At 37.1% G+C, this 12427-nt stretch overlaps 1 protein-coding gene across 1 annotated transcript in view; it reads right to left on the bottom strand.

The window, feature by feature from the left end:
* Positions 1-4377: 4377 nt before the first annotated feature.
* ctnnbl1 (catenin, beta like 1) overlaps positions 4378-12427 on the bottom strand; it is a 41346-nt gene continuing 33296 nt past the window's right edge. Inside the window, exons 14-16 of the mRNA XM_065269039.1 lie at positions 11103-11240; positions 10950-11022; positions 4378-4760 (exon numbers count right to left, since the gene is read on the bottom strand). Of these exons, the coding sequence (XP_065125111.1) occupies positions 4672-4760; positions 10950-11022; positions 11103-11240 (300 nt within the window). The 3' untranslated portion in view covers positions 4378-4671. The remainder of the gene's footprint in view (positions 4761-10949; positions 11023-11102; positions 11241-12427) is intronic.

The raw sequence follows: 12427 nt of genomic DNA, 5'->3' as shown, positions 1-12427 counted from the left end.
TCGGAGGCCGGGACTACGGGCCGCTCGAAAGCACACAATGACCACAGGGGCCATGAGCTGTCAATGTGTGATAAAGTGCCAGCCGTAATGAGACTGCAGCACTTAATTAGTTTGTGAAACCGCCTTTCTCTACTCGTCAAACCAAGTCACTTCATCAAGACCGGGAGCCACACAGCGATGTTTTTGTTACAATAATAATTTCCTTACATAATGTCCATTTTTAAAGCTATGGCCCTCCAGTGAGTATAAATCCGCTGTAATGACCCGGCTGCCCCTGCTGAAGAAATCCACTGGATTGATTCAATTTGGCTCTAGAGCTTTAAAAAAAATCATTCTCACCTTCAGCTAAAGACTTCAGCTTAAAGTACATAAGGAAAGAGAGCTTAGTAAGCAAACTGTCTTTCTATACACCAGATCGTTCCATGGCTGTGCCGATATATAAGCCCATGGGAGAGAGGAACGGTTGGAGATGGGAAAAGACTGCAGAAATGTAAGTGAGGTTAGAGACGGAGAGAGCTGTAGCGTAGCTCAGCAGGTCTGCCATTAGAAAGGAATTGCATATCTCTGGCTCATTGACAATGGACAAACATCGAATTAATGGAAATTAGAACCACAGCAGATATGCCATTTTAAAGAAATAGAGCGAGTTTAAAATTAACACACGGCGAGCTCCAAACACGAGAAATTGCCTTCGGTAAGTAAACAACTATAGAATGTAATCTAAAGCAACCAACAGTGCAGTGATGTTTATCAGTGTAATAACAATCAACGTGAAGGCGCTTTCAAAACATTTGAATAAAGGTTAACACTAGGCCACACTTCTTATTTGGTGGAAACAATGCAATGCACATTTTGCACAATAAGACCAGGAACATGTATTAACAAAGCGTATGGGCTTCTTTTAAAGCGTAACTAAACCCCTGGTCAGAGCCTGACTCCACCCACTGGCAATAGTTGAAAAATGCAAGAAAATTGGGCAGATCCCAACGGAGATAGAGGGGACGAACTAAGGGGCTGTTTACACTTGGTATTAAGATGTGTTTTCATCGACCGGATCACAAGTGGACGAGAGAGACACATTACGTTTACACCTGGTATTTAAATCCGTCTCTTTTGTCCACTTTCGACCGCTTTTGTCCTGAATACTGTGAGGGGGTGGTCTGTGAGACGGTGGGCGAGTCTCGCTGCTGTCATTCAAACGCGAGCGGGAGTAATTATGAGTTAATATGGACGCAAACTAATATTATGTCGGAGTCCGCTGCTTGTTTAGCAAGTAAACATGCTGCACAGTGTTTTGTATGTTTATATGTTGGAACTTTCTCTGAATTTTTAGCGCAATTGATGAAATAGGATCGCGCAACTTTCACACGCTTTCAAAATGAAACTACGGAGAACACCCGCAGTAGTTTTATCAATGAAAGGCTAAAAATAGCGCTGTTCACCGTATGTTCACGCCAGAAGTCAAAAAAAGACGTAAAACTTGTGTTTAATACCTCAGATTAGATATATGGGCGGAGAGAAGGCGGTCGCGGCTGGCTGTTCGAACACATTCAACCACATATGCGTTCCGCAACTCCAAAGTGATCCGATCGAAAGTGGTTTCGACTACCTCTGGATGTGGTTGAAAGTGGACGCGTTCAAAACGTTTTGAACACCGTTTACACCTGGCATTAACGTCGTCCACTTGTGATCCGATCGACGAAAACACATGTTAATGCCAAGTGTAAACAGCCTCTAAGTGTGTGGTGAGATCGTAACAAGGGTGTGGTGAGCTTGAACCAGCTTACATCATGAGGCATTTTTTGGACCCAACATCCAATCGGAAAATTCAACTGCAGTAGCCACCGTTCAACCTGAAGAGGGCACCACTCAGACATTTTTAGACCATATATTGTAGTATTGAAACACTTTAAATCCAAATGTCAAAAAACTTTTCTAAAATCAATGAACAGCACTAATAAAGCATCATTCTTACAGATCATTACCTAAAAAAAGTTGGTTTAGGGTTTAGTTACTCTTTAAGCTTCATGGATATTTAAAGGTGCCAAAGAATGCATTGAAATAATGTTAAATAGTTCTACATAGAAGCAATGTGGCATTATTAAAGTGCACCTATTTCAATGTTAAAAACTTTTTTGTGTATTTGGTATGATACAATGTGTTCGTGTGGTTTATGGTTAAAAAAAAACATTTTTTTTCACATACCGTACGTAAGGGCGTAACTTTGATTTTGACATTGGTGGGGACTTAAATAATGTCATTATATTAATCTTAGGTGCCATATTTATTAAGGTTGCACATGTCAAAAACAACAAATATAGAATAGACCGATTTTATTTGTATTTGATTTTAACTAGTGCTGCACATAGATTAATCTAGATGAATCTCATACAAAATAAAAGTACTTTTTTGCATAATATATGAGTTTGTGCTGTGTGTAAATATTATGTATATTTAAACACACACACACACACACATATACACATATATATACATTTGAGAAAAGTTTTATTTATATATCATTTATTTATATATAATATAGAATATATAAAAATATAAATAAATATACACATGTAAATGTTTCTTAAATACATAAATGAATGTTTACATATATATAAACTCAGCAAAAAAAGAAACGTCCTCTGACTTTCAACTGTTTTTACTTTCAGTAAACTAAATGTGTGTAAATATTTGTATGAACACTAAAAGAGTCAACACCATAAGACATAAACTAAAAATGTTTCACAGACATGTGACTAACAGAAATAGAATAATGTGTCCCTGAATGAAGGGAGGCTCAAAATCAAAAGTAACAGTCAGTATCTGGTGTGGCTTGAAGTTCTGCAGTGCATCTCCTCCTCATGGACTGGACCAGATTTGTCAGTTCTTGCTGTGAGATGTTACCCCACTCTTCCACCAAGGCCCTTGCAAGTTCCTGGACATTTCTGGGGGGAATGGCCCTAGCCCTCACCCTGCGATCCAACAGGTCCCAGACGTGCTCAATGGGATTGAGATCCGGGCCATGGCAGAACACTGACATCGCTGTCATGCAGAAACTCACGCACAGAACGAGCAGTATGGTTGGTGGCATTGTCCTGCTGGAGGCGTTGTTGCTGGTAATGTCTGGTAAGGACCTGCCTTACCAAGCCCTCAGTCCAGACTCTCTCAGCCTATTGTGGACAGTCCGAGCACTGATGGAGGGATTGTGTGTTCCTGCCGTGAATCAGGCAGTTTTTGTGGCCATCCTGTACCTGTCACGCAGGTGTGATATTCGGATGTACCGATCATGTGCAGGTGTTGTTACAGGTGGTCTTCCACTGCGAGGATGATCAGCTGTCCTTCCTGTCTCCCTGTAGCGCTGTCTTAGGCGTCTCACAGTGTGGACATGGCAATTTATTGCCCTAGCCACATCAGTAGTCCCTATGCCTCCCTGCAGCATGCCTAATGCACGTTCATGCAGATGAGCAGGGACCCTGGGCATCTTTCTTTGGTTGTTTTTCACAGTCGGTAGACAAGTCTCTTTAGTGTCCTGCGTTTTTAGAACTGTGACCTAAAATGCCTAGTCCCTGTAAGCTGTTAAGGTCTTAATGACAATTCCACAGGTGCATGTTAATTTAATGATTTTGGTTAATTGAACATGCATGGAAAACAATGTTTAAACCCTTTATAATGAAGATCTGTAAAGTAATTTGGATTTTTACAACATTATTGTTGAAATACACAGTACTGAAAAAGGGACGTTTCTTTTTTTGCTGAGTTTATAATAATTACACATGGCACAAACTCATATAGCCTATTATGCAAAAAATTACTTTTATTTTGTATGAGATTAATCTAGATGAATCTATGCCCAGCACAAATTTTAACACATTATTTATTCAACAGCCATCAAAAAAGCACAAACAAAAAATTATTGCCAACTACTTTAGTATCATAATCAGTGTTATGTTGAGATTGGCCTGATTTTCAATGGACTTTTTGACTTATTATGCATATATGCCTAGGTAAATACAGTTTTACATTCTATGGCACCTTTAAGACATAAAAATTAAAATATAATAAAGAAAACATGATCTGTCTTGATGTTTTTATGGCCAGGTTACTTTTTACCAAGCAAAGGGCTGATGTACCGCCACTGGCACAAAAAAATTCAGGGCGAAACAGCTGTCAAAAATGATAAATATATTTTAAAGCTTAAAATACAGTTTCACGGTACGTTTCCTCAACTCACCCTCAATGCACATAAAGGAACCTGAATGAGAAACTATACACACTAGCAGCTGTCTGAGAAAAGCTGGAGAGGAGAAAAATTATGTATAAAATAAGACATTGGTGCAATATGAAAGATATTAATAATGAAGTAGACCACAACCCAAATAAAAGCACAATTTTTTAATAGGAGTTGTTCTGACAACAAAGTATCTATAAAAAAAACAATACAAAATAATTTTTTCTCCAAATACAATATCTGGATCGAATATCCAAGTTCATTCTTCATCTGTTGGGAGATAACCAGTCAGACAAATACTGTAGTTAAATATCAGATTTTTTCTTTCTTCAGACAGAAGGAAGATCAAAGTCCATGCAGGATCACCTAGACATCAAATGAATCACAAACTCTATTTACAGAGGACATTGTTGTAGATGTTTGCCTGAGCTCCAGCTGGATGTTCAGAAGTTCTCCAGCAGTTCCATAATCCTCTTCTGCTCGCTTTCTTTAAATTCTTCAGTCTTGCCGTCACCAATATTTTCAGCATACTCTGAAAAACGAGAGTAATTCAAATGAATTTCACGTGGACCACAAGCCCTGCCAAAAAAACCCCTTCCTAATGCCATCTCAACGGACTGCAAGCAAACTTTAATCCCAAAGAAAAAAATCAAAATGAGAATTTGTATTCCTGAAAGTATTTAAAAAATTAGTCACACATCCCTGGACTGCCCACCAGAGTTTATTTTCAATCCCTTCTTCATGTATAAGCTAAGCTGATTCAGAAAAAAGCTACAGTCTGCAGTCGAAACTGTTTTGGGTTTGAGGTACTGGGATTTAAGAAGTAAACTCCCTTTAACAGCCTAAAAAGCTTTTTAAGCAGTTTTGGGCCTTTGAGATCCCGTCCTTGACTCAGATCAGATTGGTCATTTTGATTGAGGTCTGGGCGATTTTAGGACACTTTGGTTTCCAGTAACCTCGAGTAATACTCAAAGAGCTACAGGCTTTTACAGTACACAAAACATAATGCTAAACATAAGACATGCATGGAGTAATGTACTCATAACATCAGGCATTAAAGGCAAAATGAGCCGGATTTATTGTTGCACAATATTTCGGCATGTTACAACAGTCAACATTTTAATTGTTACAATAACTTTATAAGTCTAAGACTATGATTTCACATACAAAGCAAAGTGTGAAGCTGCTATGTTAGCCCGAATGTGCACTGCATGCAAATTGAGCCTGAATAGATCATCACAATAAACACAAAACACCACAAAAAAAACAAAAACGCCACTGAAGTACTCGCTATAGTATTGCTGATTTTCTTTGAAAAGGAAATCCGTTTGGTTTTGTTTGTGTATGGTACATTTTAAGATTGTGCGCAAACAAGTGTGCCAGCATGTGGCAGGCGTAGAAAGGTGAACATGGCCTCGGATTAGTTTCTAAGCCCCGCTGAAGCCCAGGGACTGAGGATCAAACCCAACGGAAAATAAATAAATAAATCAATAAAAAAAATCAAAAAAGATGGTTAAGAAAAAGAACTAAAGCGCCACATGGAAACACAAGCCTGCGGGCTGGAAAAGGGACTGTGGTGACACAGGAGGAATTGTGGGTGTTGGCATGCTGGGTAATTTGAAAGAGATTATCCGTTATGAGCTCCAAGATGCTAAAAACTTCCCACTGCTCCGGGTACACGGAGCTCAAGGTCACACACATAACAGAATGACACGCTATTGTACGTGTGACTCACAGACCGAAGCCTTGGAGCGCCGAGGGTTCTGTAGGCGTTTTATTTCTGAATTTCTGCAGTGAAATATCACCACTACCAAACACAGCAACCGAATCCTTGTTTCGGTGCGAGGCATTAGCTTTGTTTTAAAACATAGCAAGCTGTCTACCATCACAGATGCATTTCCAACATGAAGACAAAACAGTGGGGAGCAAAAATATGCAGCTTTTTGATTTATTTAAAATAAAAAAAATTTAAGGAAGTTTGTCACACTTTTTAGATGTTCTGGTTACTCACAGGATGCACACACAATCCATAAACTGTTTTGTAAAGAGAAGAAAATACAATAAATGAATTCCAACGGTCAAACCAAGAAGCAAACCTCTTCATTTCTTATGCAACGTTTACGTTCATCTTTCCTGTGATTGCATGTACTACTGCGCCAGCACATTTACAGACGTGTGTGAGACCTGCGGGCAGAACGGCGCGGTCACAGCTGCTGCTGAGGCCAGGTGAAAATTTCAATTTCTCACCCGAGTCGCCATGGCGCTGCAGGAGGTAGAGGTCTTCCACATACCAGCTGCTGGAAGTGAGATCTTACAAAACAACAACAGACAGATCTGGCGGCTCACATTAGACCAATCACATGTCCTCTAAGCGCTATGTGTCTGGGCCATCTACACCAGGGGAAGAGACAAATCTGATATAATTTAAAAGGGGACATTTCAAGATCTTTTTAAAGGTGTCAAATAAATCTTTGGTGTCCCCAGAGTACATATGTGAAGTTTAAGCTCAAAATACCCCGCAGATAATTTATTATTACATGTTAAAATGATCACTTTGTAGGTGTCATTTTTTGGGTGTGTCCTTTAAGATGCAAATGAGCTGATCTCTGCACTAAATGGCAGTGCCGTGGTTGGATAGTGCAGATTAAGGGGTTGTATTATCCCCTTCTGACATCACAAGGGGAGCCAAATTTCAATAGCCTATTTTTTCACATGCTTGCTGAGAATGGTTTTCCAAAACTAAGTTACTGGGTTGAGCTTTTACACATTTTCTAGGTTGATAAAAGCACTGGGGTCCCAATTATAGCATTTAAACATGGAAAAGTCTGATTTTCATGACATGTCCCCTTTGATAAAATTTTCCTAAAATTATGTTCGACATGCCTACAGTGTTGTCCAATCAAGTCGCACCTTCTTCACATCAATTGCTTTCAACTTTGGCAGTGCAATATATAGTTTCGGCATCAACTTTGCAGTGTGCAGATCTGCGATAGTCTCAGATCATGCAGAGCATTTTTTTAAATGCCTTTGTCAGTGTCAGACTGTATGAGAATGGTTTAAAAAGAGAGAAATCGCAGATTCAGGAACATTTCACCTTGTGAAATGTCCAACTTGGATCAATTGTTCATAATGAACATTGCAATATTCCATTAAAAAAAAAAGTAAAATAAAAGTTGTTTTTGATTTCATGGGGGCTTTAAAGCTGCTGTTTCCAACAAAATAAAATCATGATCATGTTATTCACATTTTTTAAATCACTTATAAGAACAGGATTTATAGTAAATCTGAGTAATCTGGAAGACTAAACATAGACAGATGTTCAACCAGACTCAAGATCCAAAAATCAAACAAACATCTCAGGTTTGTTCTGATCGAGTCAAGAACATCGAAGTTAAACACAATACGCAATCAGCTTTTAAAAGAAGAAAAATCTTTTCACACCTTTTGTTGTTGAAACCAAAAGCTGTGAGTCCAATTAAAGTCATTTTGCCACAAACTATGATGCACTTGACAGAAGCTTTTTAAACACCTAACACACACTCGCGCACAAAAACCACATCAGATTCAGCTTAAATCTCTAGTTTGTGCAGACGAAAGCAGCTATTTAAAAAGTCTGTGGACCTTTGCATATAATAAAATACTACATAATAGATTTTAACATTTGATCTGAAGTTTTGTTTAATTTAAAAAGAAAAGCCAGCAAGCACTACAGTAGCATCTGGGGTCTGATGTACATTGAACAAAAATGAACAGAAATCTCATGCATAGCACTTCGTCCTGAGCTACTATTATCTTACGTTAATAACGCTCTTGTAAAGAGCAAGGCTTGCGTCTTTCAACACCCTCGGTCGACCTCTCAAAATGAGCAACACCGCAAGCGTTCTTAACCTTTCCAGCCCACCGTTTTCATCTCCAACAGCGGCGACAGCACAGTTCAGGAGAACATCCTCCTGCTTATGAATCATTTATGATCACTGAACACAATTGAGCGGGCGAAACATTTAACAAGCCGACCGTTTGTGAGGACAAAGACCTGAAAGAACAGCTTTTGTGTTTTCTATAAGACATCTAGGAAGGAAAAGACACACGCAGCATGAAACCTCCACCAATGAGACAGCGTCTCGTTAAAACTACAGCTGGACAACCCAGCTAAAAATCAAGTATATCTTGAATTATTATTTTGAATTTGCTCTATGGTATTACATTATTTCAACTAAACTGGCCAATAGGTTAAATTGTTTAAAGAAATAATCAATTGCTTTCATCTAAATTAATACAATACAAAATATTTAACCAATATAATTTACTTGCTCCAACAGTACATAGTTATGGATGACATAGCTTCACTTTATCAAAAAATAAACCCAGACAGGATCAGCACATACAGGCACTGGTTATATTATAAAATATCATCAAAAAGTTGATTTATTTCACTAATTCCATTCAAAAAGTGAAACTTGTATATTGTATAATGTTTATTTCTTTCATTTTGATTGACACCTTGCACAAGGAGGGCAAGACACAAAAGGTCACTGCAAAAGAGGCTGGCTGTTCACACAGCTCTGTGTCCAAGCACATAAATAGAGAGGCGAAGGGAAGGAAAAGATGTGGTAGAAAAAAGTGTACAAGCAATAGGGATAACAGCACCATGGAGAATTAATTTTTAATTTTATTTAAAAAATAAACACTTAAAACATGATTACAATTTTTTTAAAGTATAATTTGATTAAGTTAGGCTCAAGTCCCATTCATTATGCTTATTTGTTAAATATAACATACACAGGTCAGTCGTACAGTCAGTCCACTCATAAAGAGGATGAGACCGCTCGAAAACTCCCTCCAGATAGCACACTGTTCACTAGACTTTAATAAAAATGATCAACAGCGTTCTTCCCGTGAGAAATATGGGCTGAAGTATGAAAGAATGAGAGGAAAGTCTGCGTAAACCAGAGAGGAGAGAAAGAGCTGTCAAGACTTAATCAAAGTGCTCCGGGCAGAAGAGCGCGCGGAGCCGAACAGGCAATATTGGTCAGGAGAGAGAATGGATGGATGAAGGAAAGAGTGAATAATTCTGCCGGCACACAGAAAACACAGGACGAGTGAATCTGCCTCCAAGCTCAGTGGTGTATAAGATGTGTGAGGAACAGCTTTACACCTGATCACCTGATACTGTCGTGATGTTTATCTGGCCTGTAATGTTTTTAGCTCTAGATTGTGCTGTCAGGAAAACGGTTAGTCAATATTTCAACTTCTAAAGACAGAAAATGAAAGAACTGCGGTTTGTTATTATCGACAGACCGATCAATCGTGCAGGGAAATTGGCATCAGCATTCTTGTGCCTGAATGTTTGAGTAAATTTTGAGCCTATAATACATTTATTCAGCATTTTTTGTGTTTTTATATTTATAAATCCTGAACACATACGGTGCCGGTCAAACGTTTGGACAAAAATTTGTTTTACATAATGTTAAAATCTTAATCTGAAAAAAGCTGGTTATTTTCAACCCAGCGTTGGGTCAAAAATTGATAAACCCAACACATTGGGTTGTAATTGAACCAGTGCTGGGTTGTTTTAAACACATTGTTGGGTATAAACAAATATAAACATTTTCTTTGTTTAATGTAACCTAGTGGCTGGGTTTGTCCCTTTTTGATGCAACGCTGGGTTGAAAATAACCCAGTGTATGTTTAAATTACTTCAAAAAGACAAAATATAGCTGTGCCAAACATATTATTTTTTTCATTAAAATACTATAATTTTATAAAAAAAATATTTTTTGAGATAGATGACTAAATTTTAAAGAAAAAGCAGCCAATGAGAGCTTAGAATTGATGTGAACTCCTTTAATATCATTTCAAATGTATCTCAGGGTTAAACATCAAGAAGCTAAGTGATAAAATGGCACAATTTAGCAAATTTTAGGCAAAGGGTGACTACATTTCAGACGATAAAATATAGACTTAAGATAATGCAAACACTTCAGAGTTTTAATTTAGTTTGGATGCTTTTAGTTAAGATATTTCCTATAGTTACATTTGCGTTATTTCATAGTTCTAGTTAGTTTTCTGGAAAAATATAAAGAACGAGCGTTTCCAAAGCAGTACTGTATAAATATGAAATATATTCAGGATGAATGTATAAATACCCCATAATGAATATATGAAGAGTTTGGTTCCAAAACGCAATAAATCCATTTTGACTAATTTCGGTAAAAATGTGTTTTCTATCCCAAGAAAGTGACAAGATGAAAACCACTATTTTCTGTTACAAACTTTCACATAGCATCTTTAGGTTATAATAACAAAAAAATCAAATCCATAATTTTGATTTTCGTTTTTTTATTATAAAAACTGAATTTTTTCCCGCAAAATGCAATAAAAAAAGTTTTTTTCTTCAAAATGCTATTAATCTATTAAATCAATATGTAAATGTGCATTCATCTTTGCCATGTTATATTCATTTAGTTGACTAGTGGTATACACTGATAAAAAATAAACATGAATGTCACTTACTTTGTCATATTAAGAACACTGTCATTGGTGCAGTTATACTTGGGACTTTACTTTTTAATACGGACCAGATAAAATACTGATTTTTGCGGTAACAATTGTTTTTTAAATGACGTTTATCGCGTTTTGGAACCAAACTCTTCATATATAGACACACACACACACGATGAGTTATTGAGTAGGCGTCTCCCTCTGTGTCTGTTTATCTTACCTCTCATAATATGACGGACTGCTTTGACAGATCCTCCTCTTAGATTAAGAATCTGATGAATTCTCTGGTGTAACTGCAGGAGTAAACATTCACATCATTCAGCATGTTTCATTTTTAATCACAAGTGTATGTCTGTGAAGGCTGTGTATTTACCTGAGGAATGCCCGCGCTGCAGATCTCCACCATGATGTAACAGAGGAGTTGAAGAACAAAGAGTCCAGCGTCCAGCCTGCGGAGATAAAACTCATCATCCATAGCGTCGTCGATAATCTCACCCCGACGCACCATATCCTGAAACACAGTAGAGAAAGGTTATAATAAACATAGTGATCATTAGGCAAATAACAAATGTAGATTGACATTAAGTTGTATACAGGGCTGTTTAATCGCAATGCTAATGTAAACGACTACTGCATCAATGCATAAAACAAATAACCAATTATTAAAAAAGCATTGTGCGCATCTTAAAGCAATATGCACCTCTTGAGCAGAGTTTAAATGTGGAGCTGCAACAGTAAAAGTGTGAGGAGACAGGCTTAACACTGCAGTTATAAAAAATTGAGGATGCAACACATTGTGATGAATCGAATCGTAAACAAATCGAAAACGGTTTATTATGACGACATAATTGTAAAACTAATCGAATTGTGAGACCAGTGATGATTCACACCCCTAGTTGTATAAAGTGTGACATCAGAATCACCACACACATGCCTATCATTTAAAATTCACCTGGCAAAGAATTGAACAGTTTACATCAGACTTTATCTGTACAAATACACAGTTCTTTACTGTAAAGTGGACCAGATTTTGCCAAAGGAGGGGATGAGTATGCTGATTTTAAGCATCTTTGAAATGACAAAAAAAAGGCTTTTTACACTATACTTTGTTTATATGTTAAATAGACATGTTGTAGTGTAAAAGGTACTTTATTAAATCTCTTTTTATGTGTTTTTTTTTTTGCAAACCTAATGTTGATATTATTATAATGACTTTCTAGCATCAGTATACAAGCAACCTCATTTTATATACCATTGGAGTAAAAAATAAAAGACATAAATGTCATATGGTTAATTTGTTACAAATTGAGATTTGTACATTTATTCAACAAATGAGCTTTCCATTAAGGTATGGTTTGTTAGGATAGGACAATATTTGGCAGAGATACAACTATAAGAAAATTTGGAATTTAAGGATGCAAAAGAAAATCGCCTTAAAAGTTGTCCAAATAAAGTCCTTAGCAACACATATTAGTAATGATTAATACATTTTTGATATATTTAAAGTAGGAAATTGACAAAATATCTTCATGTAACATGATCATTACCTAATATCCTAGACATTAAAAACAATCAATCATTTTGACCCATACAATTTATTGTTGGTTTCTGCTACAAATATACTAGGGCTGTGTATCGCCTACAATTCTCCGATACGATACGTATCCCGATACAAGGGTCCTGATACGATGCGCATCA

The sequence above is a fragment of the Paramisgurnus dabryanus genome, chromosome 21 (assembly GCF_030506205.2).
Source record: "Paramisgurnus dabryanus chromosome 21, PD_genome_1.1, whole genome shotgun sequence".
In the NCBI taxonomy this organism is placed as follows: Eukaryota; Metazoa; Chordata; class Actinopteri; order Cypriniformes; family Cobitidae; genus Paramisgurnus; species Paramisgurnus dabryanus.
Note: the sequence above shows the minus strand (reverse complement) of the source record. Positions and strands in the feature narration are given on the sequence as shown.